Source organism: Notamacropus eugenii, chromosome 5 (genome assembly GCF_028372415.1).
Source record: "Notamacropus eugenii isolate mMacEug1 chromosome 5, mMacEug1.pri_v2, whole genome shotgun sequence".
Taxonomy (NCBI): Eukaryota; Metazoa; Chordata; class Mammalia; order Diprotodontia; family Macropodidae; genus Notamacropus; species Notamacropus eugenii.
Window position 1 is genome coordinate 378617315 of NC_092876.1, and position 27587 is coordinate 378644901.

Genomic DNA, 27587 nt, shown 5'->3' on the forward strand with positions numbered 1-27587 from the left:
ATGCCATTTGTAAACAGCATGACAAAAGTGAATTAACAGAGTAGAAACAATTCTTCTCTTCCTTCCATCCTTCCCTCCCTCCAATTCACATTTGAGAAATTATACGCAGTTCCTATTCATTTGGTCATCCTTACCCCATGGAGTTTTCTATTAGAAAGACTGGAAGACATCAATAATATCCTTTCCCAAGACATCTTTGTGCTTAGAAAATAAACAAGTAACCAGGCCATATGAACAAAAATCAATTTATTATATATTTTCTAATAATTTATAATAGCTTCTTGGGCTTTTAAATGTCTTTTTTTATTTCCAATGCTTAAAAATTATAATTTTAAAACATTAACTGCTGTTTTATATACATTATGATTCAATTTCTTGCTTCTAAATATGAATGTTGTGACTCCCAAGTATAAACTTGGAAAAAGGGGAGAGGGTACATTTCTTTTTTTTCTGACACTGCAGTATTTAAAATTTCACATCATACATCTGTTTAGACTATATGAAAAATAGTCAAAGTCACCACCCTCTTCATATACTTCTTTTACATATATATATATAGAGAGAGAAAATCTATAAACAGAATACAACTGATTAGTACTGGTTCGATATTTAGTAATGCGAATTTTGATTTTCATACCTATTTTTATATAAAATAACAAAATATACAGAGGAGAAGAAAGAGAACATCTTGTTCATCATCAGTACAGAGAGAGTAAATAAAAGTTTATGTATGGCTTTGCAAAGGTCGCTCATGAAGTGACTTTCACACCTTTTTTAAATTTTAAATCTACTTATTTATTTAAAAGCATCTTCAGAGAACGTGTTAGTGTGCTTACAATGGCAGCCATGGTGGTCGAGTGTCGGGCCAAGACTCGCAAGCTGGGGTCCGTGGACGTCTTCCCGGTAGCAACCTCGGCGGCCCTCAGGAGGCAGATGTAGTTGAGGACCACCTCGTCAATCTTGGCCACGATCTCCTGCCGCTGAGCTTCAGAGCTCACCACCTTGACCAGCCGTAGGCAGGCCTCGGTCAGGCAGCAGAGCACTTGGAAGCTGGAGGTCACCGCCACTAGCATCTCCTCCGGGCTCTTGTCCACCATGGCCATTTTCCTGCAGGCACTTCCCAGATGTCTGGACTCTATGGATAACAGTTGCTTATACTGGGAGAGTTTCAGGTCGTGCCTGGTTGCCCGGGGCGACGACTCCTCTCTCTTCCCGACACAGGACCTGACCAGGCAGAGCAGCTCGTTGGCATCATTTTGGGCAGCGAGGAACCCATTGGGCATCTCGTACTTGCTTTCTTTCAGGGTGTTGATCCTTGCGATACGCTCCTCGAAGACCAACTCACAGGGGTTCAAGTTCAAGTCCGAGGACGGGCTGCTGGGGGCTTGCGCACCGCCGGGGAGAACTTTGGAGGTGTCCCCCACCACCATTACCTTCTTCTGGATTTCAGCAGGGAGGCATGGGCTGGCTGGTTCTGGCGGCTCACAGGACAGTTCAGGTGGATAGAGGCAGGAGACTCTGCGAAGGGCCTCGCTGTTTTCTTCCTCATCATCCCCATCCTCATCTTGCCCTCGATTGAGGAAACAATGACTGAAAGGTCCCCGGCATCTCCAGTTGCTGGTCTCCAGCTTCCTCAAAGGTAAAGTTCTATACAGCTTGGAGTCCTTGTGGGCTCCTGAGGATTTCCTTTTCTCTTTCCCTTCAGGGCCTAAGTGCATGGAATTTTGTGAGTAACTTTTGGTTAACTTTTTGCCTAGGGGAATTTCAACCCTTTTTTCCGATTTGGACTCGGTGGCTTCTGGAATGCCAGAACATTTCAAGCCAATGACAGCCTTCTTCCTCTCCAGAAATGTTTCCAAGCCCGGGGATCCCGAAATGACACTGCTGCTCCGTCTCAGAACTCTTCTGTTCTGGGGCGTCCGGAGGCTCCCTCCCCTCAGCTCACATGGCCACAAACTCATTGCCACACCGTAGGCCTGGTTCGCTTTGGGAAAATCATTAGGGTCTTGATTTGGACTTGGCACCTTTGATTCAGAGTGAATGTTGGATGACAGCATGATGGAATCAGCTTTAGGATGTTGAGAACAAGCTGAAGACATGCCTCCTCGTCTTCCCTTCCCAGGCTCTGTGAAAGCTACACTAGGGGGAGTAGGAAAACAGAGAGAATCATTAAGCATCACCCTGACAATCATCTCTGCCTCAGTGTCAGGGGACCCCTAATATTTCACATGCACATTTTGGGAAATTCATGGCAAGTTTGCAGGGTGTGACTTTGTTTCTAAATAAATACCATACCTGCACTTCCACACTTCTGTGATTTTATAAGATCACAACCTCTCCATGAGTATCTTAGGCAGATGGTTTCATGAGTTGCTTCTCCCCTCCCCATATCATCACCTTGTTATCAGTTTTTTGGTGAGGATTCTTTGTATACTTAGCTAGCTAGGTCTTTATACAGTGGATACCTGGTCCTTTGCCCATTTTATATCTTGAAGCCTTTCCATTCAGGCTCATCTTACCATGGCTTGTACTTTGTGACCACTGCTATGTAGAGGTCAGGATCACCTCTACAAAAATCTGCCCCAACAAAATGAGGTATAAGAGTAACACTTTTAATGGAGGCAATCAATGCCTAGTATAATGAGGGAATATTGAAAACTGCCAATCTGAAGACAACTGTGTAGCATAATTCATAAAACTGTGTAGTATAATCTGTTCATAGGAGATAATAGCTTCATGAATTAAGCTGCCATTAGTAGATGGACTTTTGGTTTAGCTGTTAGGATTGAACAGCACCTTTAGGCAACACATCCTATGTAGAGATTGATTATTCAGTTAGCTGAAATGCAGTTGGACTGATACTCTTAAAGGAATTCACTTCCTGTGAATTCATTTAGCCCATATATTAGGCTGGCATATCAATTTGGTAAGAGTTATATTAACTGTGAAAATACCTTTCTGTCATTGACATTCTTTGGATGCCAGAAAAAGACGCTATGGCATCCTTACTTTCTAGAGGTCTTTAAAAGCATTATGTACATCAGCCTGTCTGGTATGGTTTAAGTATAGCCAGAGTAACCATGGGTTCCAAACTAAAAATCAGAATATATCACCAATCACCTTTATTTTGTTGCCATAACCACATAGATATCATGGTGTCCATGGGCTTTCATCATTGAAGAAAGGAGAATCCCATACTTATGCTGTGTACCAGAAACATCATAGTTACTCGAATTATGAGATAAGTAACTGAGCCTACTTATGATATACTATCTTTTGTGATTTACAGTCTTTTGGAACTGAAGTATGTTTTTATTCTAATCTTTATTGCCTTAACTTACTCAGTTATTATTTGCTGAAATATTGCAATTTGTGGAACATTTTGACAGTTCATAGTAACTGTGGGACAGAATATTTGAAATTGAAGCTTTCTGGGAATATCTGGGACATTTGGCCATAGATATAGTCTGAAAGCAAAAGGATAAACTAAATGATGTCTCTTCCAAATCTCAACAATCATTCTTTTTCTTTCCCTAGTAATGACATAATTAACAGTGGTCCATAGAGGATGAAACCAAAGGACCACGTTCTCTGTACACAGTACAGAGTCTTGTTGAATTGAACTGAATTTGTGATGTTAATATTGTCTCCTAAAGTCACACATAGTGTATACATAAAAGGCCACATGTAGTATTTGGACATAAAAGAGATTCGCTGTTGGTAAATTAAACTCTAAGTGTACAGACAATATAAATGTGAATAGTAAATGCAATTTTAAAGTAGCTTTTAATTTAGTTACCTAAAAGTTTCAGGGACTGTAAGGTTGATATTTAAATTGGCTGCTTGCCTTTATCTTTTGCACCTCTCCTTAGGTCCCTGTTTCATCTTCAAGTTTAAGGTAAATTCTATTGACACATCCCTATCTTGTGATACCCCAAAGAGTCAAAATCATCTTCTCTGGTGCTGTACCTGTGGTTTCTTTAATCTTGGGTAGCCGATGACATCCATCTCTCAAAGTGCCAAACAGTGGCTCAGCATTAACAGATGTGTGCATTACAGGCACTGTTATCCGGTGACACATAGGATCAGTCTGTTGGTGCAATTCCTTAAAAGTGGCCCCAGGATTGGGAAGCCCAGCAGGTCTCTCATCTGCAGGAATGTAACTCATACCCTTCCCTGAGACATCAGAGATAATATGCTTCCCATCTGAGGTGCAGAGGGGAGATTCCACAGGTGTAGGACAGGTGCTACTGCTGCTCCCTGTGCTACACCCAGCATCCACTGAAGAGCATTGGGAGCTTTGCAGAGAAAAATGTCCTTCACTTTGCAAAGATGACATACGCTTGGCCAAGTGATAGTCACAAAGACGAGCCACACCCTGCTCAGCTTCGGGAAGCTTGGAAGGATGGTCATCTGCAGACAAATCGGCATCCTCATGGGGATTCACGTCTTTGGCTGAGGACACACAAGTCATGTTGGGCAGAAAGCTTTCGCCTTGGCCAAGTCCGGGAGCACCACTATTATCTCCCTCAGGATTCCCTTCATCCTTACCCTCAGTTTCCATTGTCCCAAGGCCAGACACTCTTTGAAAGGCCTTCCCAGTCCCCACCTCTGATCCAGATTTTTCAGCTGCTGTGCCATCAGCAGCCACATACCATCTTTGGCTGTCCTTGCGAAAAGCAGTCCTCTCCAGGTTAAAAGTGCTTAGTCGTGGACTGTCTCGTGATGCCAGCGTACCAAATTTCCCTTTGGCATTTTCCTCCATCTCTGTTTTTTTAGGTCCCTGCTGCTTTTTTCCTGCCACTGCCCCATCAGAGGCTATTTTCCCCTCCCCATCAGCCAGTTTGCCTTTCCTTTTGCTGGTGCAAGAATACACCACTGACCCCATGTGCAACTTGCTGAAATAGTCTGTGACTGACTTGGTCTCCATAGTTTCTGGTTCCATCTCCATGTTATCTGAGGGAAGAATCTGCTTTGAAGGCACGACTTTGGACTGTAGCTCCGCTGCTGGTCGGGCAGCCAGGACCTGGGAAGACTTCACAGGCAAGCCTCCTGTGGGGGTTTTGGAGATGGGGAATTCTGTCTGTTCTTCCACCAGGGGATGGTAGCCTTCGCTAGTGGCCAAGAACATGCGGGTGGAGTTTTCTGACTGCTTCTGTGCTGTGGCCAGTTCAGAACTCTCAGTCATTTCCGAAGAATTAGTTTCATTACCTGAATCTGAGGAAGACTCAGGGCTATAAGCTCGCAAGATTGCTACACCTGTATACCATAAAAAACAAGAGCCAATTAATGAAGGTATTGCAGGCACTTGAATACATGTAAGAAAATGGGATTCATCTCTTATAAAAATACATATTCTTTTTCCTTAAAAAAAGATTCTGACTTTATTGCACAGTAGTTCTGGAAAGGGAGGGGAAAAAAGTGCCACATGTTTAAAAAAAAGAAAAAACAAAAACAAAACACTGAAAAAAACCCTTTCAACGATAACAATGACAAAAACAGAAACAAAAATACTCTGTAACAGTAGGTCCAGTGTGTACTATGAAATGGAACATGCGTCAATGAAGCTATGCAACATAACAGGGCTGAATACTTCCTAGGGCAAATGGCTTGCAGGGATGAAATGGGATGATTATCATTGAATGAATGTAACAATCATGAAAGAACCTGAATTGTCATTTGTTTGCTGTTCCTCTGAAGCTGCTAAGGCCTCTAAGGCCTGCAGAGTGGAGACTACAGCATCATCTAGCCCCTTCTCACACTTTCCTTCAGAGCTGGTAGGAACGGCATCAATGAGGGATACAGGAATGTCATCATTTTGCAGGCTGCTGGCCTGTTCCTTGTCCTCCCTAAACTGGGTTGTTGGGTGCTGAGAATCCTCTTCATCAGAGCTGTCCCTGAAGCCCGGTGGAGGAGCTGCAATGGCCATGTTCAAGGAGTGCAACAGGAAGTCATCCTCATTATCATCACCCTCAGGAGGAGGAAGGGATGTGAGGTCAATGATGTCATCGCTGGACCCAGACAGGTTGAGAATAGCAGGTCTATTTATTTCTCCAACCACGAGATCTTCCTCACAACTTGCTTCATCGTCATCTTCAGCATCATCTGTGTTTTCCGAGTAACATATCTCATGGAGCAAAGGCTCTTCTATGCCTTCGGCAGTTTCAAAGTTCTTCCCATCGCCAATGTTTGCATAAACAGAGTTTGTCACAAACTGTATGCTTTCGGCATCTGGAGAGAAGTCCAAGCCTTTAATATCATTGGCGTTGCTCATGTAAAGAGCTCTTTGTTTTTCCAGTACTTCTGGACTTTCATCCAATAGTCTTTCATACCCAAGGTTTTTGGGGTTAATATCATCCAAGGCAAGCTCTCCAAAAATAAAAGATACTTTAGCACTCCTGGGAGAATCCTGTGCTTTTTGACTTGTCTCCAGACCCGAAAGTGACAGCAAGGACTGCTGAGCAAGGCCTCTGCTTTCCACTTCACTGATGGGGTCACCTTGTTTGGTCAGGCGATGATCAAGGTCATCTGGATTATAGGTATTTTCTATGTACAGATGCCTGTGATCTTTTGGACATAAGGTATCATCGGTGATATCAACATTCTTATGTTTTGAGTCTATATATGTTATTTGTGGCTCTTGTTCCCCATCAGCAATGAAAGTGGTCATTTGTGGTACACAGTTCCAATCAGAGCCAAGGAGATTATGCTTTCCTTTAGATTCAGGACCTAAAAAGAGATCCACATAAAGACACGTTATAGGGTATTCTAGTTTCTGAAATGGCTATTGAAACCTTCTTAATCTAATTCATTCAGTATCATACATGTTTAGTTGGCCAAGAATTTTATATATGTATGTAGACATAGCTAAAGACCTTTTGGTTAAAGATTTGACCTTGGCTAGCTAAAAGACCTGGATTGAATATGACTCGCTCAAATGTGTCTCATGGGATATGGCGAAACAGCTGAATTTCACCAAGCCCTCAGTTATCAAGAAGTGATATTATTTATGTCTAGGTGCCTATAACCCTGAAAACACAATGTGACTTTTAAAATGATTAGTCATAGTGCTCTGAAAGGTTATAAAGTGGAGTCGTTATTTCAGAAGAACAGACTACTCCTTTCTCTGTGTTCTAGACTAAGAAAGTTAGGGCTTTTCTCCTTCAAATGTGATTAAGACAGAAGACTTCAAGAATGGCTGTATTCTCAAGCTTTAAGTAATATTAAAATAAACTTCACAAAAAATTCTGATGAGACTTATTGCCCTTATATGTTCCTTTAAAAGGAACAATATGAGTAAATTAGGGAGATTATTTCTTCTGAGGCATGCAGTGTGCCTTTTTTTACATGGTACATTTATGAAAAGCTTACTCTTTACTAAGGAAACTCCTTAATAGAAGCAATTTCTTTATGTATGTGTACAAGTTTTAGCATTGCAGGAAACAAAATAGCTTGATTTAAAAAAAATGAACTTTGACACTTGAAAACAAAAACCCAAATTTTTAATCCCAGTGTGATAGGACTAAGTTAGTTCTGGAGGATTCCTTTTTTTTCATTTTAAAGTCAGTGAACCTTCTTTGATGATTGTAGCCAAAGTGAACAATATATGCACACCTTCACTCCAAATGCTTAAATTTTTTTCTACTTCCTTCTCCCTCTGCTTCTATGGGTATCTTTTCCTCTGTAAATATGTGTGTATATATATATGTGTGTGTGTGTGTGTATAATATAGTGTGTATACATATGTATATGTGTATATGAGGGTATATGTATTTATATAGGGTGTGTGTTAGCATGTGTTTATGGATACTTATCAGTCTATCCATCTTGTCTTCCTCTTTGTTTCCCTCCTCTTTGGTCTTTAGCCCCTCCTTTAACTTGCCATAATATAGAACTGAACTAATTAATTAACTGAATTAATTAATTAAAAGTTAATTAACTTGTATTAATTTACCTTTGCATCTTGATAATACAATATGACATTTACTTGTAAAGTAAGCCTCTACTATGTACCAGTCTCTGTGCTAAAGGTTTTACAAAAACTATCTTACCTAATCTTCACACCAAGCCTGGGAGGTAAGTTCTGTTGTTATCTCCGTTTTTCAGTTGAGGAAACTGAGGCAGACAGAGATTAAGTGACTTGCCCAGGGACACACTAATAGTGTGGAAGGCCATTCTGACTCTAGGCCTCCCACTTTATCCACTGTGCCACCTAAGTTCCTATGAACTTACTGTTTAGAAAATGTGTTTAAAATTTATTTAAATGAATGACTTGTTAAATAGCATTTGTAATTCCTTTTTATTATCTGGTGGATCTGTGATTTCATCTGTGTGGCTACTGCCTCTATTTACTTAGCTTCACAGCCATTTATTATATTCTCCCCTTATGCCCACATTTTTGGTTTGGACTGGTTATTTTTCTTAAATGTTGCTGAAATGGTCTTGGAGATTTCATTGACTCAGAGGAGGAACAGGATTAAAAGGGACTATATGTCAGGCAGTCAACGTAGCTTTCTGATGCCCAGGAGACAAAAACCAGATTATGGCTAATTACCTGGTTCCACCCTCAGGCTTATGACAAGCAGTTCAGCAGCATGATAGACACAGGGAAGCTATGCTCAGCTGAATAAATGAAATCTTGCCCTGTTCTGAATGTCTTTCCCCTGTTATACCTAAGTAAACCTCTTTTTCTTAACTGTTATCTCATTTTCTTTCAATTGAACCCAAACTACCCAACTTCTGGAGCCTAGTAGTCTGGCATATTATACCATGCTTTCCCCTAAATCCTCCAAAGAGGGTAATATGTGATGTGCTGCAGTCTACCTGTCTGCTCTCATGTTCCTTATTTTTAATTTGAGATGCAGTCAAGAAAAATATTTTGCATTTCTCAATGTTACTGGCTAAAGCAATTAAGACTAGTTTGTTATTAGCCTTTTTGCTTTTTGATGATTTTATCCCACTCTCTGCCGTGACAATTCATATCTGTCTCATTGCCCTTAGGTAGAAAAGAAGTGTTGGGGAAGGCACTATTAAGTGCTCATTGTATACACCTACAAAGAAGTTTTGGGGAAGGCATTATTAAATGCCTATTGTGTACATGTATAATGGCATTGTGGTGCCAGGGGCAGCTAGGTGGTGTAGTGGGTAGAGTGTCTGGTCTGGAGTCAGAAAAGCCTGGGTTCAGATCTGGACTCAGACACTAGCCACGATGTTGAACAAGTCTTTTAGCTTCAGTTTGCTCAAATGTAAAAATAGGGGATAATAATAGTACTTAACTTGCAAGATTGTGTAAGGCTCAAATGAGATAATAATTATAAAGTACTTAGCGCTGTATTTGACATGTAGTAAAGGATATAGAAATGTCAGTTATTGTCATTATCACAGAAAACAACAATAATTTAAAACCATGGTTACAGTACTTCACTCCACCTTCACCTCCTAAACACTAGGAGGGGTCTGACAATCTAGCCAAGCAAATGAGATGAAAAATGAAGCTCCTAATTGGTACCTGAGAGCCATGGTCACAGGTCGTTAGTGAAATTTTAAGGTTTGTCAAAGCAGCAACACCAGTTCTAGGGTTTGTCTGCCCTGTGAGTACCTGGAGTCATCCAGGTAATAGATTTACCCAGATGCCATTACTGTTTCCCACGTTCCTGTTGCCACAGCCCAAATAACTGGGGAGGGTGAGAAGATATGTTACCACCATCATATTCCTTGGTAATCCCATTGCCAGGAAGTATGGAAGACACTGGGAATGATTCCAAGGAAAAAAGCTATCCCTGGGATGTAATAATTAATAAAACTATTAAGTCTTTCTGCCCTAATGTCATAACATTGATATATAAATATACATTGTTATATAAAGAGTTAGCAGTTTGATCCATTTTTACTTCTATCACACTAAAATAATAGATTTATATTTACATACCAACTTAAGGTTTATAAAGCACTTTTGTAATAACCTATGATATAAGTGGTGCAAATATTATTGCTCCTTTTTTACAGATGGGGAAGCAGAGGAACAGAGAGGTTGAAATGATTTGTCCTAGGGTTTCACAGTTAGTGGCAGAGATGGGGTTTATAGTTTGGTATTTTGATTCTAAGCCTGTGTGCTCCAACTGTGTTGGAGTGCTCTCACTCCAACACAGTGCTTCTTGCTTTCAAGAACAAATGATACCACATTATTTATGGTTTTATAGTTTACGTTCAAATCAATAAAATTTTTTTTGGGACAAGTATTACATCACTAGAGTGTCACAATGGTAAGATGTGATGGAAAATTATGGGAACTAGTTCTTATAATTCTTTTTCTTCTCTCTTTTTCATTAGTTTGGGCAAGCTAGTTAAAGATATCTATGTTAAATCTTCATATCATATCTTACTTTTCTAAAAAAATATTTAATTATATTTAGTTTACAAAATTCAATGCCACAAGCTTTTGAGTTTTAAAATTTTCTTCCCCTCCCTTCTTCCCTCCCTCCCTAAGACAACATGGAATCTGATATTGGTTCTACATATACATTCATATTAAACTTATTTTCACATTAGTCATGTTGTAAAGTCATGTTTTATTTTTTTGAGGGGAGTAGGTTTGAACTCTCTCATCATCATAATAGCTGCCTTATCTGTAGGTCTTTTAAAGTTTACATGTCGCTTTACTGTAACAGCCTCAGAAAGGATTTTTACAAATGAGGAAACTGAGACTGAGAGAGATTAAGTCTTAAATCCATGGTCACAGAGCTAGTCAGTGGCAGAGCTGTGGAATTTGAACTGATGTCTCCTGACTATTCGCTATATCATACTGTCTAACATAAGTGGGGATAGATATGGGAAATAGTCACATTTATTTAAGAGAATACCTGTTTCTCTGTTTCCTGCATTTTTCTTGTTGGCCATGTTAAATATTGACCGCCTGGAATCTACTAGTAGCCTATAATATCCAGCTGTCAAACAGGCAAGGTTCATTGCATCTGATGGTTCCATCAGCAGAATAATAGGCTAAAAACAAGAGAAAGTTTTGGTTAAAGGTCATCCCTTTTAAAACACCTCATTGAAATGTCAGTGTCTAGACATCTATGTTTATGAAGTGTATGTGAAAAGAGTTTCTTTGCAAATGCTTCAATGGAGAACCACAAATGAATAAGGTAGACATGCCCAGCATAGAAAGACGTTTCATAAGGAGATAGTCTTTGAAGAATCTGCAAATTGTGAATTCATTTAAAATCTTAGAAAATGTAAAGTTTTATTCTGTGAACCTTGTTTAAAAAATAAATAAATATTGTAACAAAATCAAATCCAACTGCTCTGGAAAGAAAGTATTTTGGTTTTCATTCCAAAGTTATGGTATTTAAGAAGCTGAGTTATAGAAAGGGTTGGTTACCAGGTACCAGGTTCCAATCTGAAAATAGCAAGAAAAAATTTAAGGATCAGAGTGAAAATTAGTCTTAGAGAATTGTAAAAATCAGTTGGAAATGACTGAGGAGCCAAAAAAGAAATGAGGCCACAAAGTTAGAGGATGATATCATACTTAAAAATAAAATGTAAAATCACTAAGCCTAACAGAGATGAGTGTTGACAAAAATCTTTGCTTGATGCTTCTAGAAATAAAGATGCTAGATCAAAGAAACCGACATGGGGGCAAAGTAACAGGAAAAACGAGGAAAAACTAAAATGGTGTTTTCCCCAACTTTGGTAGTAAAGGGACTGGGATTGGTGCTCAGTTGTTTTGGAATGGCTAGATATGTTTGAGACATATTGTATGACTTGCCCATACTTTCTTACAGCTTATTTTACAAAATGATAAGAAACACATAGCAATATGGGTATGGTTTTTTACATACATATGTATCTGCACATATACAATACACACAACAAAACACATATACACATATATAATGCATCTAATCATATGTCCACATATGCACACATATATGCATACATATGTATAATTTATATGTTGTGGGTCTGTATATGCATAACCTCTGTGTATATATATATGTATATAATATATGTGTATACATAACACACGTATGTATGTTCACATTATATACTAATATATTGTCATAGTTGTCGGAGGGAATTCCCAAAGGGCACATCTAGGATCACAGATCTTAGAAGTATTTATGTGTGGGTAGTTAGGTACATGTATATACACATACATACACCCACACCCACACACATATCCACACACACACATAAATTTATATATATATACGAATGTATGCATACACATACACATATGTGAGTATGTACACATGTACATAAGCACCCATACATGAATACTTCAAGAATCTGTGACCTAGGTCCTTTGGGAACTTTCTTGGCTAACTATAACTTAGTAAATTAGTCTTAGAGCATTGCATGAGGCTCAAGAGGCTTATGTAATTTGATTAGAGTGATAATATATTAAGTATCAGAGACCTGATTTTATATAAACTGGGCTTTCCTGATTTGGGGACCCGGCTCTTTACCTATTATATCACACTGCCTTTCACAGCATGTATATGGACATACAACAACTATATCTACCTTGGTTTCGTGCACCCGAGCAGCTCCAGATGGAAGCTAGCCTCCTATGCCCAGATGTCTTCAAAGTGTAGCCTTTTTTGTGATAGTACTCTTTCCTTCCCATCCTGTGACTGTTGTTCCCAACAGCATCATTCCCTGTTTAGTTCCCTTCCCATTTCCTGTCTAGTGCCCCACCAGTATATATGTCTGATCATTTCAAATGTGAACCTTCTGTGGAACTCTTTGGGTATACTTGTATTCAGCCTTACTTCACCTTGGAATAGATTAATGCATCCAGTTGTACCAATAGTATCCCATTCTATTTCTTAATCCATATTTATACCCTCGACCTAATGGTAATAGTAGCATGGCATCCCCTTACTTGGACTCCCCCAACTTGATCTCATACTTTCTAGCTTTGTCCTCAGGGGGCAGCTGCTGTTTCCAGTTCTAGGGGTAATCCTGTAGACTATACCTCTAACATTACAATCTGTGAGCTGCTACTGGCATGTTTAATAGACAGTAGATGCAATTAACTTAGCAAAGACATGAGCTACAAAATATCATGAACCCCAACTCCATTTTAAACTAAATTTGAGTGGGCTCAAATTTAGAGCAAAATGATAATGAGACACAGATGTAGGATATACATGTGGCAAAGGTAACTCAAAACTCTGGGTACTTCAGGGCCTGGTAGTCCCTACTGTCTTCATAGAGTCCTCATGCATCTCTACTTGAGTACAGCACCTCTGCTATAGGAAGATTGTTCAGGTGGGGTCCCAGGGTTTGCTTCTCTCCACAGCTTGACCCTTGATTGTGAGGGCTAGCTCTCTCTCAAGTCTATAGTTCTTCTCTGCTGCCAGGAGTCTTATTTCTCAAAGCTAATTCTTATCTTGAGTGATTACCTTTCTATATCCATGTCTATCCCTCCATTATACCTTGAATGCTCTTGAATCAAAGAATTTTCCAAGTGCTGGGTGGGTCGTATCTCCCGTGGCAAGTTGCTGCTAGACACCATGGCCAATGTGGAAAGAGAAACTCCCCTCTCACCATCTGCAGGGTCATCCTGAACCAACATGCCCTCACTCTTACAAACTGACTATCTTTTAAGGTAACTGGGGGAGGGGTTAGCCAGTGAGCTTGTTCTTTGTGATTCACTCAGAAGAAGGTACTAACATCTCCTAAAAGAATCACGATAGCGTTATCTTTATGTTAGTTTAGTACCTCATCAACACCTTGAAATTAGAATGTGGACTTTCTGGACTGGGAGTTGGTCAAAGATCAATTTCCCTAAACTAGTTTTCTTATTTTCTATGGTCCCTAAGAAAGCACAATCATTTTTGTCCAGGCTTTAGTTGTACATCCATGACTTCACATCTAACTTGTTCTCTATGTAGAGGTCTTAACTTGGTGATTTCAGTGAACTTAGTATAAAGAATTTTCCTGAGCACGTATGAATAATTTGGGATTTACACTATTGGAGGGAGCATCCAAACTGATGTCACATATTCAGTGGAGTATTTGGTAGGCTCCCTACCTTTTCCTTCAAACAATACCCCCTGATCAATTTTTCCAAGCTCTTCCTATTGTTAGATTTTTCTGGCTGTTGGCTCTTCTCTATCCCTTCCTGCTCTGAAGCAGAATTCTAAAAACATTCATATATTCTCTCTCCTCCTTATTTCTCAGCCTGTAGGATTACCACAAGGGCATCTCTTCTGTTTGAGTTTCTATAACTTGGGCCTACTTGTTCTTTTCAGCATAAACATTAGTACAGTTTAGGATACCAAAAATCTAAGTAGGGAATCAGCATGTCCTACGGATAGGGAGAGCTGGCCTTAGAGTCAGGAAGGCCTGGGTTCAAGACATATACTATCAGTGCCCCAAACAATTCTATCATTCATCAGTGGGTATCAAACCCTGGCAGTTTTCTATATCCAGAAATCACAGACCTAGACCAGACCTGTACTCCTGTACTCCCCCAGAAAGTTTATTTGCATGTGTGTGAGAGGGCAAGGGAGAATGTGCTTACCTTTGGGGATCTAATCAGTTTATGATTTGGAGAAAAGGGTTTCTTTTATTTATTTTCTCTGTCACATCAGTTACTGCACCTCCATCCCATCTTCCCTCCCTCCTCCCTCAGTGACATCCACACTGGGTGATATAGTGGAGAAAGACCTGAACCAAAAGGCAGAAGACCTGGATTCAGGCCCTGCATTTACTAATTATATGATCTTGAGCCAGTTTCTTATGTAATATGCAGATAATAAAGCTGAGATTATTTCCCTCACAAGACTGTTTTCAAATTTTACAGCAACTTTCAGTTTAACAAGAGGGGATTGAATTCCAAAAAAGGACTAATTGGAAGAAGACATTCTCCCCAGCTTTACCCTGCAGTCCAAAAGTACAACTGGTCTCATATCAACATTCAATTCAATTCGGTTCAATTAAGTTTGACAAACCAAGCATCTGGGTTGCTGAGAAAGAGGCCTCATGCATGAATCATAGACTTTTAGAACTAGTCCAACACTCTCATTTTACAAAAGATGAAAGTGAGGTCCCCCAAAAGTTGAGGGATTGGACCAATGTCACACAGCCATTTAGGAGGAATCTCTCATCTTGGTCCTATGCTCTTTCCTGTTCTGTGTTGCCCCTCTGAGTCATTCTGGAACCCACTTGATTTGAACTCTGAAAGCATCATTGATGATCAATCAGTCAACATACATTTATTAAACATCTATTGTATATCAGGAACTAGTCTAGGCACACAGACACAAATGAAGCAAATCCTGTCCTTCAGGGAGGCCACATAGAGTGCTGGACCTTGCGTCAGGAAGACTCATTTTTGTAAATTCAAATTTGGCCTCAGATACTAGTTGTGTGACCTTGGGCAAGTCACTTAATCCTATTTGCCTCAGTTCTTCATCTGTAAAATGAGATGGCACACTGCTCCAGTATCTTTGCCAAGAAAACCTCAAATGGGGTCATGGAGAGTTGGACACAACTGAAAAATAACTTAAGAACAACAACATCCATCTATCTATCTGTCTGTCTGTCTATCTGTCTACAGACGTCTATCTATCTATCCATTGTACCACCTTATCCATATACCTATACATCTACTGCTCAATCACCTTGTGTAAAGCAAGGTTGTACCATCTGGTGGCAAGAACTGTGAGACTTACTTTCACATCTAACACATGGAGTTCCACCCGAATGGAGCCTTCATCTTCTGTAAACATCTCAATCCTGTTGACATGGCTGAAATCCGCCAAAAGAGCCACCAAGTTGGTTTTGGTGTTTATCACATGACTTATTCCATACCTGGGTCCAACTAGTAAAGTCACTTCTGAGCGCTTTTCTGCCTGCTGCAATAGGAACACAAAGACAGTGAGTTCTTGCAAAAAAAATCATACTTTAAAAAAAAGATTACATTTTGCTTACAAAATATTTGAGGGCTGCTTCACTAATTCCTTTAGTTAGATGATAAATCAAGGATATGACTACACTGAGGCCAGGACACATTATGAATTATTCAGAAAATAAAGTGACATACATATGTAAATATGTGAATTATTAGAGTATATAGCAAGGATTTTTTAAAAATGTAGAAACTGTTGCTGCCTCAGTTATTTAAATGGAGACCATTGTTAGAATCTTTATTTTCTTTTTTCTGGGTCTATAAATTTTTCTAGGGCACTTTGCAGCTGGCATTATCTAGTTCAACATTTCTTCTGATATTTTCAGACTGCAGCTAAGTAGGTTAGAAATGAACCCTAGGAAAGAACTTGCACTGATCTGCTTCTGTCATCAGACTGAGTTTTGTGCAGAAAGACTTCAGTAATGATGGTATACAGACTATAGAGACTTTTCATAAAGTCAAGAAAAAAAAAAAGAAATTACCACTAATGTTGCCTTGAACACACGTCCCCCATATAATCGAAGATCACTGAGGAACTTGAGATAATGGACCTTGGCTTGCAAAGCCGACAGCTGAGGAGAAAAGAAAGTTAAGATGTTATTGCCATAGGCTTGGAAGGCAGGAGAAAATCAAGAACCAACCCCAGGAGAAATGGATGGAGCTGTGATCGCCTGGGTGAAGAGGATGAGACTCCCCATAGCAAGGGGTCTCTGGCAAGAGGGAAAGGAAATTGCAGCACATTCGATTTCCTGATGAAGGAATGCAGCTTGAAATCTTGAAATTAAAATCTCACTTGTTTGGAGAAAAGTACGAAGGATTCAGGCATGTGGATGGGCTGCATCAGGGCATTCAGCAGCCCTGGAGCTCTTCCAAAAAGAGAGAACAGGAAGTTAAGATGTTCAAATTAAACATCTGCTCACTGAAGGATTTCAAGAGCAGATTGGAGCTTTCTCACTATAATCAGTGACAAAGACAGGCTTTTCTCCAAACTCTGGTTCACCAATGGGAGGAAGCTGGCAAAACAGGAACTGTGTGAGGTTCACTCCTATTCAGTATTTGTAGGGGCTTAGAGTTTTGTTTTTTTAATTCTAACACCTGCATTTTATAGAAAGCAATTTAATCCCAGCTCCTCACTTTCCCTCTGCCAAGTTTCTTCAGGTCTTTATAAGTTCTCAGAGAAAATTAACTTTCTAAACTCAGAATGCATTGTGGAAATGTTCAAATTTCCTATGGAAGTTCATATTTTATTCATTTACCTCCAAGAATCTGAATCAAATGAATCATTTACAAATGAAATTCAATCTAGATAAAACTCCTTTTATACAAATCTAAAAATGTAGGAGTCCATGTCATAAAGTGCTTTTGATCTAGGACTCCTTCTTTTATATCAGTAAGAAAGAAATCTAACATCTATCAGCAATGTTTATTACCAGTGAAAAGAATAAGATATAGATACATAAAATCAATGCATATACAATATAAGTATATGTGTGTATGTATATACATACACACACACACACTCTCCTTATCTGGAAGTGGCGATAATGTTATCTTCAATGGTTATGTTACTTATGTACTGCCTTATGTACTGACTGAAACATATGAATGCTTAACTTGCAGTCAGTCGTTGTCGGAGTTTGAAGCTTGCCTCTGATATCTGTAAGCAGTGTGATCATGGCAAATCAAAACCTCATTGTACCTCAGTTTCCTCATCTGTAAAATGAGGACAATACTACCTGTAAAACTTATCTTGAAAGGTTCTTATGAGGATCTTATGAGAATGTCAACAAAGCACTTTAAGTGCTACAGAAATACCAGTTATACTATAAATATTATTTCACCTTCAGTCTTAATTATTTAGTGCTGGGTATGTGCCATGTTTCATTCTAGAAAAATAAAGCATTTTGAGGAGTGAGCTGGCAATAACTCCTTCACCAGTGTTAGTTCTCATATCTAGAGAGACTGAGGATTGTAGAGATAACACAAAATGGATGTGTGTTTTTAGTGAGAGGTGTTGTGGTAGGGTAGCAGGATCATTCTGAAATATGCCTGCTGCCCTTTCACAGAGAGGCAATGGATTATAGATTAAGAGTGAGGTATACATTGTCAGACAAGGTCAATGTATTGATTAACTGTATATTTTTTAAAGAGAGGAAAGTTTTCTGCAGGATGGAAGGGGATGGTGTCAGGAAACTGATAGTGATAGAAGGAATATAATACAAATAAAATTTTAAAAAAGGAATTAAAGGGAGACAAATAAGATGGACATGAAGAGGGACAGAAGAAAGGAAGAAAGAAGGGAAATAAGGAAGGAAAGAAAGGAAGGAAAGAAGGAGGAAAGGAAGGGAAGATGGAAGAGAGGGTGAGCTCACAGAAAGTTGAATTAGACAAGATTTGGATTTACTTCTGGCTCTGTCATTTATTAGCCATGAAACTTCTCCAGGAATGTGTTAGTGAGCCAGATAATTATGTAAATTAGTCAAGGCCCAAGTTGGAGAGAAATGGGCCAAAGACTTTAAAAAGAAATTAGGCCATGAATAGGTGAACAAGAATTCAAACACCAATGAAGTGAATGGTTTCCCATTTTTAACTCTAGTATGAGGGGCATCATTTCTTTGACCTAAGGTAGTGTGTGAAAGGTTGGCGCCTATGGCCCAAATGCTTTTTTTCAGGTTTCTTAAAGGATTCTGTGAAGGAATGGGGAATAGAAAGCAGGGTGCTTTAGAAGTAAAGCAATGATATAATATCTGACATTAACACCAGAAAATTAGCGTTATAAATAAACACAGATTCATGTTCTGTTCACAAACGCTTTTATGGTCAGTGTCCACCAGTAAGTCTTTTCTCGGTCTGTTAGACTGCATCCAATTTTGTAGGCCCAATGTTTTGAAGGATCCTACTATTTCTCTCTCCAGAAAAACTGTAACCAGATGGATTTATGTTACCTGCCTTTTTATATCCTTAAACCAGAGTTCTCTGTATCTACTAATGGTGCACATGTTCAAGTCATATTTTTCTTCTTTGAAAGCATATGCAGTACTACTAACAATGAAGAATTATTGCATTCAATACTAATAATGAGTAATTAATTTTTTAAAAGTCTAGCAGATACTATTACTAAGGTGAATGAAGCATATTTTATAGAAGGAATTTCTATACCTATTTGTTATTCTTCAGTGTCAGAGAAAAAAAACAAAAAATCAAGTAACCACTTAGTGTTAGGTTCAGAGGTGATGGAGAAGGTAATATAATACTCTAAATTGTTCATTAGCTGTAGGCCCTAAATGGGGGAAAACACACATGATAAATAACATGGGCTAGCCCTTTGTGAGTAACAAACAATTGTTTGTCACTTTCAAGACAGTTCTGCGGTTTAATAAATATAATTAATTTTCATTGTTCTTAGAAAAACATTAAAGTTAACACAAGTTAAACAGTATTATTGCTTCTGAAAGTATGGTGCTAAGTATTTTACCAAAGGACTAATTTTAAGCATTTTTAATGCATGCAGCCTTCCTTTTATAAAATATATTTTCTATTAAGATGCAAATGTAATACCTTTTTCCCCGGCGGCACTAGGTTTTGATTTGCTTTGACAAGGTGGGAAAGTGCTTTCTTTATGTTCTTTTCTTTCATGCTTTGCAGCACAGCAGATGGAAGAAAAGTCTCTAATCCCCATTCTTTTCTGCAATAAAAGGCATATCTTTAATTTCACATTCCTGGGCTATTTGGTTATTGAGGGCTAAGTGGTGTTGTGATGTTTGTTTGAACAAATGAACTCCTAAGGATGCAGAGAGTGCATAAATTCGGAGGCGAGGGAGACGTCATTTGTGTTCAGGAGATACAATATTTAATCATTAGCAAAGGCTTTACATTTTTTAAAATGAAATTTTTATTGGTATCTTTAATTTTTATATCCCTACCGTTCTCAATGTATCGCTCTCCTTTCTCCCTTCTGGACAGCCACCTTTTTCAAAATAGAATAAAACTGAGGAAAAAAAGTGGGTTTTTTGGTGTTGTTTTACTTAACTAATTAATGAATCTTAACAAATGGTATATGTAATGTTCCTCAACTACAGTTTCCCAACTCTGCAAAGAAGGGAGGGAAGTTCTTCTTTTTTCTCTTTTTAAAAAAAATGTTTTTTGGAGAGGTTCTTTTTCAGATTTTTCTTCTTAATTGCCAAGTTAGGTCATTATAATTTCACAGTTTTCCATTTCAATCGTTTCCGTGTTGTTGTCCTTTGTTCTTACTATTTGTGTTGCTGTGGACCTTGTTTCTCTGATCATGCTTTCTTCACTTTGCCTCAGTTTATCAAGTCTTCATTAATATAAAAGGCTTTAATTTTAAAAATAAGTGTATTCTTTCTTTCTCTGAGATTTAAGGTCAACCCAGAGGTTGGGACCAATTACACTTGAGGAAATACATTTCTATCACTTTATGGTGTTTCTATCTCTCTTAATGAGTTTGTTTTTCTGTCTCCTGTTTCTATCATTCTGTCTCTCTCTTCCTGTTGTTTTCATTTGTTTTTTGCCATGACAGCATCTTTGTTTTTCAAAGGCAGTGAAGGATAGAGGAAAAAGTGTTAGACCAGAAGGAGCCAGAAGATCTGGGTTCTAATCCTAGCTTTAACACTTAGTTTTTTTTGCTCAGTTGTGTCAGACTTTTTGTGACCCTGTTTGGGGTTTTCTTGGCAAAGATATTGAAGCAGTTTGCCATTCCTTCTCCAGCTCATTTTACAGATAAGGATACTGAGGCAAACAGTTAAATGACTTGCCCAGGATCACACATTTAGTGTCTGAGATCAGATTTGAACTTAGGTCTTCCTGACTCTAGGCTTTATTTACTTAAATACCTCAACACTCAGTAGTATTGGGCAAGTTATTTAACCTCTTTGGGCCGTTGTTTCCTCATCTGTAAAATTAGGAGAATGATATCTCCTAGAGATGCTGTACAGAAAGCTTTTTAGAGCACTATATAACTGTAAAACATATCATTAATTAATATTAAAATTTCTATTACTATGTTCTTATTGTTCAATCTTTCAGTAATGTCCAAGTCTTCATAACCCCATGGACCATACTAGCCAAGGGGTTTTCTTGAAAGAATACTGGAATGTTTTGTCATTTTCTTCTCCAGTGAATTAAGGCAAACAGAGACTGTGACTGTTTCTATTATAGGCATTCATTAATATCATGTCTGTGTTTTTCTTTTTCTTTTGGCTAGATAAATCCAGAGCTAAATTGCCCAATTTCTTTTGCTTTGAATGAAATATTATAGTGCCATAAGAAATGAAGACTATGAGTAATCCAGAGAACCATGGAAAGATTTGTAGGAAGTGATGCTGAGTAAAGAGAACAGTATAGACATTGACTATGGTCATGTTAGGGATATTAACAATAAAAATCAATCAAACTTTGATGAACCTAAATGAATAATTTCAGTCCTAGAAAAATGATAAGGAAACAAACCTTTTTCCTCCAGTAGAGAGGTGGGGATTATGGATGTGGAATGTGGTACTCAATGTCAGATGCAGCTGAGTGGTTTGCATTTTGCTCAAATATTTTTCTTTGTTGCAAGAAAAAGTTAATAAGTAGGGGAATTAAAGGGAAATAACCATGGGACAAAAATCAAAAGGCAATAGTAAAACTAAACAAAATAAATACACTTGTTTTCCTCCAGTGCCTGGGATTCCCTCTTCATCTCCTTCTGTCATCTGCCTTCCCTGGCTTTCTGTCAGCTAAAGTCCTACCTACCTTTTTCAAGTCTTTCCCAATCCCTAGGTAGCTACATGGTATAGTAGATAGAATATAAATCTTATACTAAGGATTGCCTGAGTTCAAAACTGACCTTAGATACTTACTACTTGTGTGATGCTTGCTAGACAAATTATTTAACTTCTGTTTCACTTTCCTCATCTGTAAAATGGTGACATCAGTAATAATACCTCTCAGAGTTTCTGTGAGGATAAAGTGAGCTAGTATTTATAACCGAGGCCCCTAGATGGCTCAGTAGGCAAGAGCTCTAAATCTGAGTCAGGAAGACCTGAGTTCAAATCCAACCTCAGACACTTATTGACTGTGTGAGTCTGGGCAAGTCACTTAATCTCTCTTTGCCTTAAAACACCAGAGAAGGAAATGGTAAACCACTCCAGTATCTTTGTTAAGAAAACTCCATGGACAGTATTGGTGTGTTATGGTCCATAGGTCATGAAGAGTTAGGTGCAACTGAACAGCATTATTTGTGAAGAGTCTGGCAAAACTTAAAGCACACTATAGATGTTAGTTATCATAACAGAGGCCTCTAGATGGTGCACAGAGCAATGGTCCTGTACTCAGGATGACTTGAGTTCAAATTCATCCTGACACACTTCCTAGTTTTGTGATGTTGAACAAAGCATTTAATCTTTGACTGCCTCAGTTTACTCAATTGTAAAATGAAGATAATTATAGTGACTACCTTCCAGGGTTGTGAAGATCAAATGAGATAACATTTGTAAGGTGCTTAGCACAGTGCCTGGCATACATTAATAGGTGTTTGGCACACATCATAGCTCCCTAATAAATTCTGGTTCCATTCAATTCCCTTTAATGCTAATACCTTTACTTTGTTGACTATGTCTAATTTATCCTGTATATATCCTGATGGCTTTTTATTGTTAGTATCCTTAACATGACCGTTGTCGATGTGTGTACTGTTGTTCATACAAATCTTTCTGTATTTCTCTGGAGTCCTTATAGTCTTCATTTCTTAAGGTGCTATAATATTTCATTCAAGGCAAGAGAGATAGAGCAATTTAGTTCTGGATTTATCTAGCCAAAATAAACAGAATCCTGTACATTATATATATATATATATATATATATATATATATATATATATATATATATATATATATATATATATATATATATATATATGTCTTGTTTGTATATACCTGTTGGCATGTTGTCTCTCCCATTAAAGTGTGAGGTCCTTGGGAGCAGGGACTGAGTTTAACTTTTTTTTTGTATCCTCAGATCTCAGCACAGAGCCTGGCATGTAGTAATGCTTAATAAATATTTGAGAACAAAAATAATGCATATTTCTATAATTCATGTCACTAGAGCTATCTAGAAGTGAGAATGGGCTGCTTTGGAAAGTGCTGCATTCCTCATCACTGGAAGTCTTAGGCAGAACCTGAATGATTGTTTGGATAATTCTTGGATTCTGGATATAGATTGGATGAAACAGAGGATCTCTGAGAACCCTTCCAAATGAGATTCTAGGAATCTGCTATATGTGTGACCTGGGGCAAGACACTGACCCTGATCTGGGCCTTGGTTTTCTTATCTGGGAAAAGAGTGTTAGATTAGATGGTTGCTTAAATTCTTTTCTCTTCTAAAGCCTCATTATGCTTCTCTGCCTTGCACATAATAGCTGCCAAATAAATGTTGATTACATTGATTTGTCCAAGTTGACATATCTTGTAACAGACCAGACCCTGAACCCGTATATTATGATTCACAGTTTATTATAATAAACTGCTATACTTGTTTCACCAATCAAGCGCTTTCTCAGTTGCCCAACTGTCTTCTCTCTCTGAACTTATGGTACTTATTATCACATAGCACATGCAATCTTCTGATGCTTATTGATTTTCTATTCAAATATTATTATTATTTCACTTCTAAATCTCATTTTGAGGCATGTCTTGTCTCCCCAACTAGAGTGTAAGGTCCTTGAGAGCAAGGCCTGGGAATCCCTTGTTTGTATCTAGACATAGCACCTTTCCTGGTAGAAATTTTCAGTAAAACTTCCTGTCTGCCTGACTAAATGAGTAATAAGTCCATTTGTGGTCCTTTGGCACAGTACCTTAATTTTTTTTTTTGTTTGATGTATGGACATGCTGATTAGAGGTCTTTGTATCCATCTCTCTGTACCAAACATGTTTGTGGTGGTGTAAACAGAGTTGGATTTGCCTCTGTCATTTGAATATCTACCTATGTGACCTTGGTCAAGTCCCTTAACTTCTCTGGGTCTCAGTTTCCTCATTTGTAAAATGAGATTGAATTAGATGGTCTCAGAGATCCCTTTAAATCTACAGCCCTTCAATCTAGACAGTGTCCCCTTTCCTCTATAGTCACACCATTTCTTCCCATAATGCATCTTAATGAGTGGTAGCTAGAGGATTCAGAGAAATATGTACTGGCTGGGGAAAATGGAGACTAAATGGGATAGACAAGAAAGCATCTAACATTTCACAACCATATTTTGGTTTAACAATAATGACCATTCTAGTGTTGTGATAACTACTATTTCTCAGAAGGAAATAGGTCCTTTAGTTCTCTATCATGTTAGGCGTAATTACTATGGAACTGTTTGATATCTATTCAGCTAGTGGTTTCTGACTGACCTTTAGTCTACATTGAAATAGGTATGTTCATTTGTAAGACTGTGGGAAGGGGAGTATAACCTTAGGGTTGTTGGCTTTAAAAATGGGAGCAAAGATTTGTTCTGAGATGTCAGCAGCTATTTAATTGAGAGCAGAAGATGACTGGGCTGTAAGTCCAGAGAACTGTCTGCATCCTAGATCAAGGTGAGCCACTAACACACCTCCTGACTTTGGTCAAATCACTTGACATCAGTTTCTTTATCCATATGTGGCTGGATGAAACACATTTCTATTGGTCAATCATTTCATATGGATAAAATGAGGATCATGATACTTGTACCAAATTTTACAGGTTTCTTTTGAGTATCACATAAGATAACAGAAGTAAAAATGTCTTTTAAAAATAAATTGTTATATGAATGTAAGTACAGGCCCTGTGAGGACTACTAGGTGGCCCAGTAGATCGAGTGCTAGGTATGGAGTCAGGAAGACTCCCAGCCTTAGACACTTCCTAGTTGTGTGACCCTGGGTAAGTCATTTCACTCTGTTTGCCTCAGTCTCCTCATCTGTAAAATGAGCTGGACAAGGAAATGGCAAACTACTCCATTATCTTTAACAAGAAAAAAGAGTTGGACATGATTAGAAATGACTGAACAACAACATAGGCCTTGTGATGGATGGATAGATGAATGAATGGAAAGAGAGAGAGAAAGAGATAGAGAGAGACAGAGGTTGTTATTACAACAGCCTCAGATGGAAGTAAAGAATCTTCTTATATTATAAAACAGCCCTGGTTCAAGAACTTATAGGCACACACCATCAAGTGCTATGGCTATAACTCATATTGTTTGATGTATGGACATCATCAAACTACCAAAGCAGGTTGGTACCTTCTCTGCAACCCATAGTATGAGAGAATTGACTACAGCTCCAAGGAGAAAAATGGATTGGCCACAGGCACACAGTCAGAATATATCAAATTTGGGTCCTGAAAACAGGTCTTTCTGGCTCTGAGGCCAGCCCTCAATTCACTATCCCATTCTGTCTTAATAATCCATACAATCTTATATAGGCAGTGAACAGAGTGCTGGGAGGAGTGAAGGTCAGATCCAGCCTCAGACGCTAGCTGTGTGACCCTGAGCAAGTCACTTAACCTCGTCGGTCTCTATTTCTTCTCCTGTAAAATGGGGATGATAATGCCATCTACATCAACCCTCAACAGGGTGAGTGTGAGGATCCAATGAGATAATAATTGTAAAGTGATTAGTGCAGAGCCTGACACACAGTAAATGATTAATAAATGCTTATTTCCTTCCTTCTGTCTTCCATTGTATGTCTCTTGGGCCAGACTAGAATAAATTACTACTGTACCCAAAGAATTTCTCCCAGAAAAACTCTTGCATTCCTCTATCCACTATTCCCCTCTTATTCCTTATTCTATTCCTGTCCTCTCCTCTTTGTCCACATGATCACTAGTTCCAATTGAGAGAAGGAACCACAGGGAGGTGCCAGGGACGGAGGCAAGATCAGTTGCTGGAGAGGTCACCTTGGTTATAAAGCCCTGCTGGTTAACATTTGCTTAGTCTGGACATGAAAATAGAATAACAGGATAGTAGATTTGGGGCAGTTAGGGAGCACAGTGCACAGAGTGCCTGGCCCGGAGTCAGGAAGACTCATTTTCCTGAGTTCAAATCTGACCTCAGACACTTACTAGCTGTGCGATCCTGGACAAGTCACTTAACCCTGTTTGCCTCAGTTTCCTCATCTGTAAAATGAGCTGGAGAAGGAGATGGCAAACCACTCCAGTATCTTTGCCAGAAACACCCCAAATGGGATCACGAAGAGTCAGGCATGATTGAAACGAATGAACGACAAAACCATAGATTTAGAGCTGGAAGTGACCTTCGAAGTCTATGAATACAATGTCCTCATTTTCTAGATAGTGAGAGAGGAAGAGAGACAGAGATTGAGACAGACAGAAAAAGAAACACAGGCAGAGAGACACAGAGACAGAGAGACAGAAAGAAACACAAAGAGAGATAGAATCAGAGAGAGAAAGAAAGACAGAAAGAGAAAGATACAGAGAGAGAGAGGGAGACAGAGACAGACATACAGAGAGAAAGAGAAGGATACACAGAGAGACAGAGAAACAGAGAGAGATAGAATTAGAGAAAGATACAGAGAGAGAGAGACAGACAACAAGAGAGAGACAGTAAGAGAGAGACCCAAAGAGACAAAGACAGAGGGACAGACTGAGACCGAGACAGACAGACAGACAAAGAGGTGGAGGGACTTGCCTGGAGTCTAACAGCTAGTAGGCAGCAGAGTCAGAAAATGAAGCTCCCTTGCTGGCTTCTAAATCTTGCCCTCTTTCCATTGCCTCTCAAGTCACTAAGTCCTTTAGGAGTAATCCCAACCAGGTCAAGCAGAAATGAAACCTGGCAGGTGGCATCAACAAAGGCATACCTTGGACTGAAAGGAAATTTTAACTGTGCTCTCCTTCTTTCTTCTTCTTTCTTTTTTCATTCAGTTGCCATGGGAATCTATGGGTGAGATCTTGGAGAGTCTTGAGCAACAGCCAACTGTGTTCTTCAAACAGAATGTAGTGTGTTGGGGGAGGAGCGCTTCAGGCTTCTCCTTCCCCACTGAGCAGTGTGACCATGGTCAAGTTACTTAAATTCCCTGGGTCTCAGTTTATCATCTGTTAAGGGAGGACATTGACATTGATCCTCACTGGGCTGTTGTGAGGAGGGTGCTCACTAAACCTTGAAGCACTATATAAATAGGAATGGTCTATTTTTATCTACATGAAATGTGAGGGTGGAGAGTGTAGGATCCCATGCTGGATTGCATGATTTCATAGTGTCCCTTCTAGCTCTAAAGCCTATGATTCTTAGCTTAGAAATGTGAGCAATAATAAGAGAAGGCAAAGAGAGCAAGGAAATTGATGGGCCCTCAGAACTCGTATCTCTACCATCGCTGTTTTCTAATATAATGCAGACCTTTCCCCCAACCTGAAATACCTAACCTTACCTCCCCAAATTGAAGTCATTTGGAAACCAATAGTGGGGACTATTAATATTTACTTTGTAAAATGAATTAAATACTTCCCTGACTTATTAAGTGAAGTCAAATGAACAGAATGTGGGTGGAACACTAGTAAATGAGGGTGAGGCCATTGCAAATGTTCCTAGGCCAGAGAGAATTGGAGTTTTTGAAACTATAGTCAGTGCTGGGTTCAGATATTCAAGTAAACAGGTAATAATAACCGATACTTATACAGTACTTTA

At 38.8% G+C, this 27587-nt stretch overlaps 1 protein-coding gene across 1 annotated transcript in view; it reads right to left on the reverse strand.

Annotated features, from left to right (window-relative positions):
• Positions 1–282: 282 nt before the first annotated feature.
• The window catches only part of FRMPD4 (FERM and PDZ domain containing 4), a 752204-nt gene continuing 724899 nt past the window's right edge, over positions 283–27587 (reverse strand). The window contains exons 11-17 of the mRNA XM_072614370.1: positions 19484–19610; positions 16408–16497; positions 15690–15872; positions 10860–10998; positions 5668–6729; positions 3970–5259; positions 283–2134 (exon numbers count right to left, since the gene is read on the reverse strand). Of these exons, the coding sequence (XP_072470471.1) occupies positions 792–2134; positions 3970–5259; positions 5668–6729; positions 10860–10998; positions 15690–15872; positions 16408–16497; positions 19484–19610 (4234 nt within the window). The 3' untranslated portion in view covers positions 283–791. The remainder of the gene's footprint in view (positions 2135–3969; positions 5260–5667; positions 6730–10859; positions 10999–15689; positions 15873–16407; positions 16498–19483; positions 19611–27587) is intronic.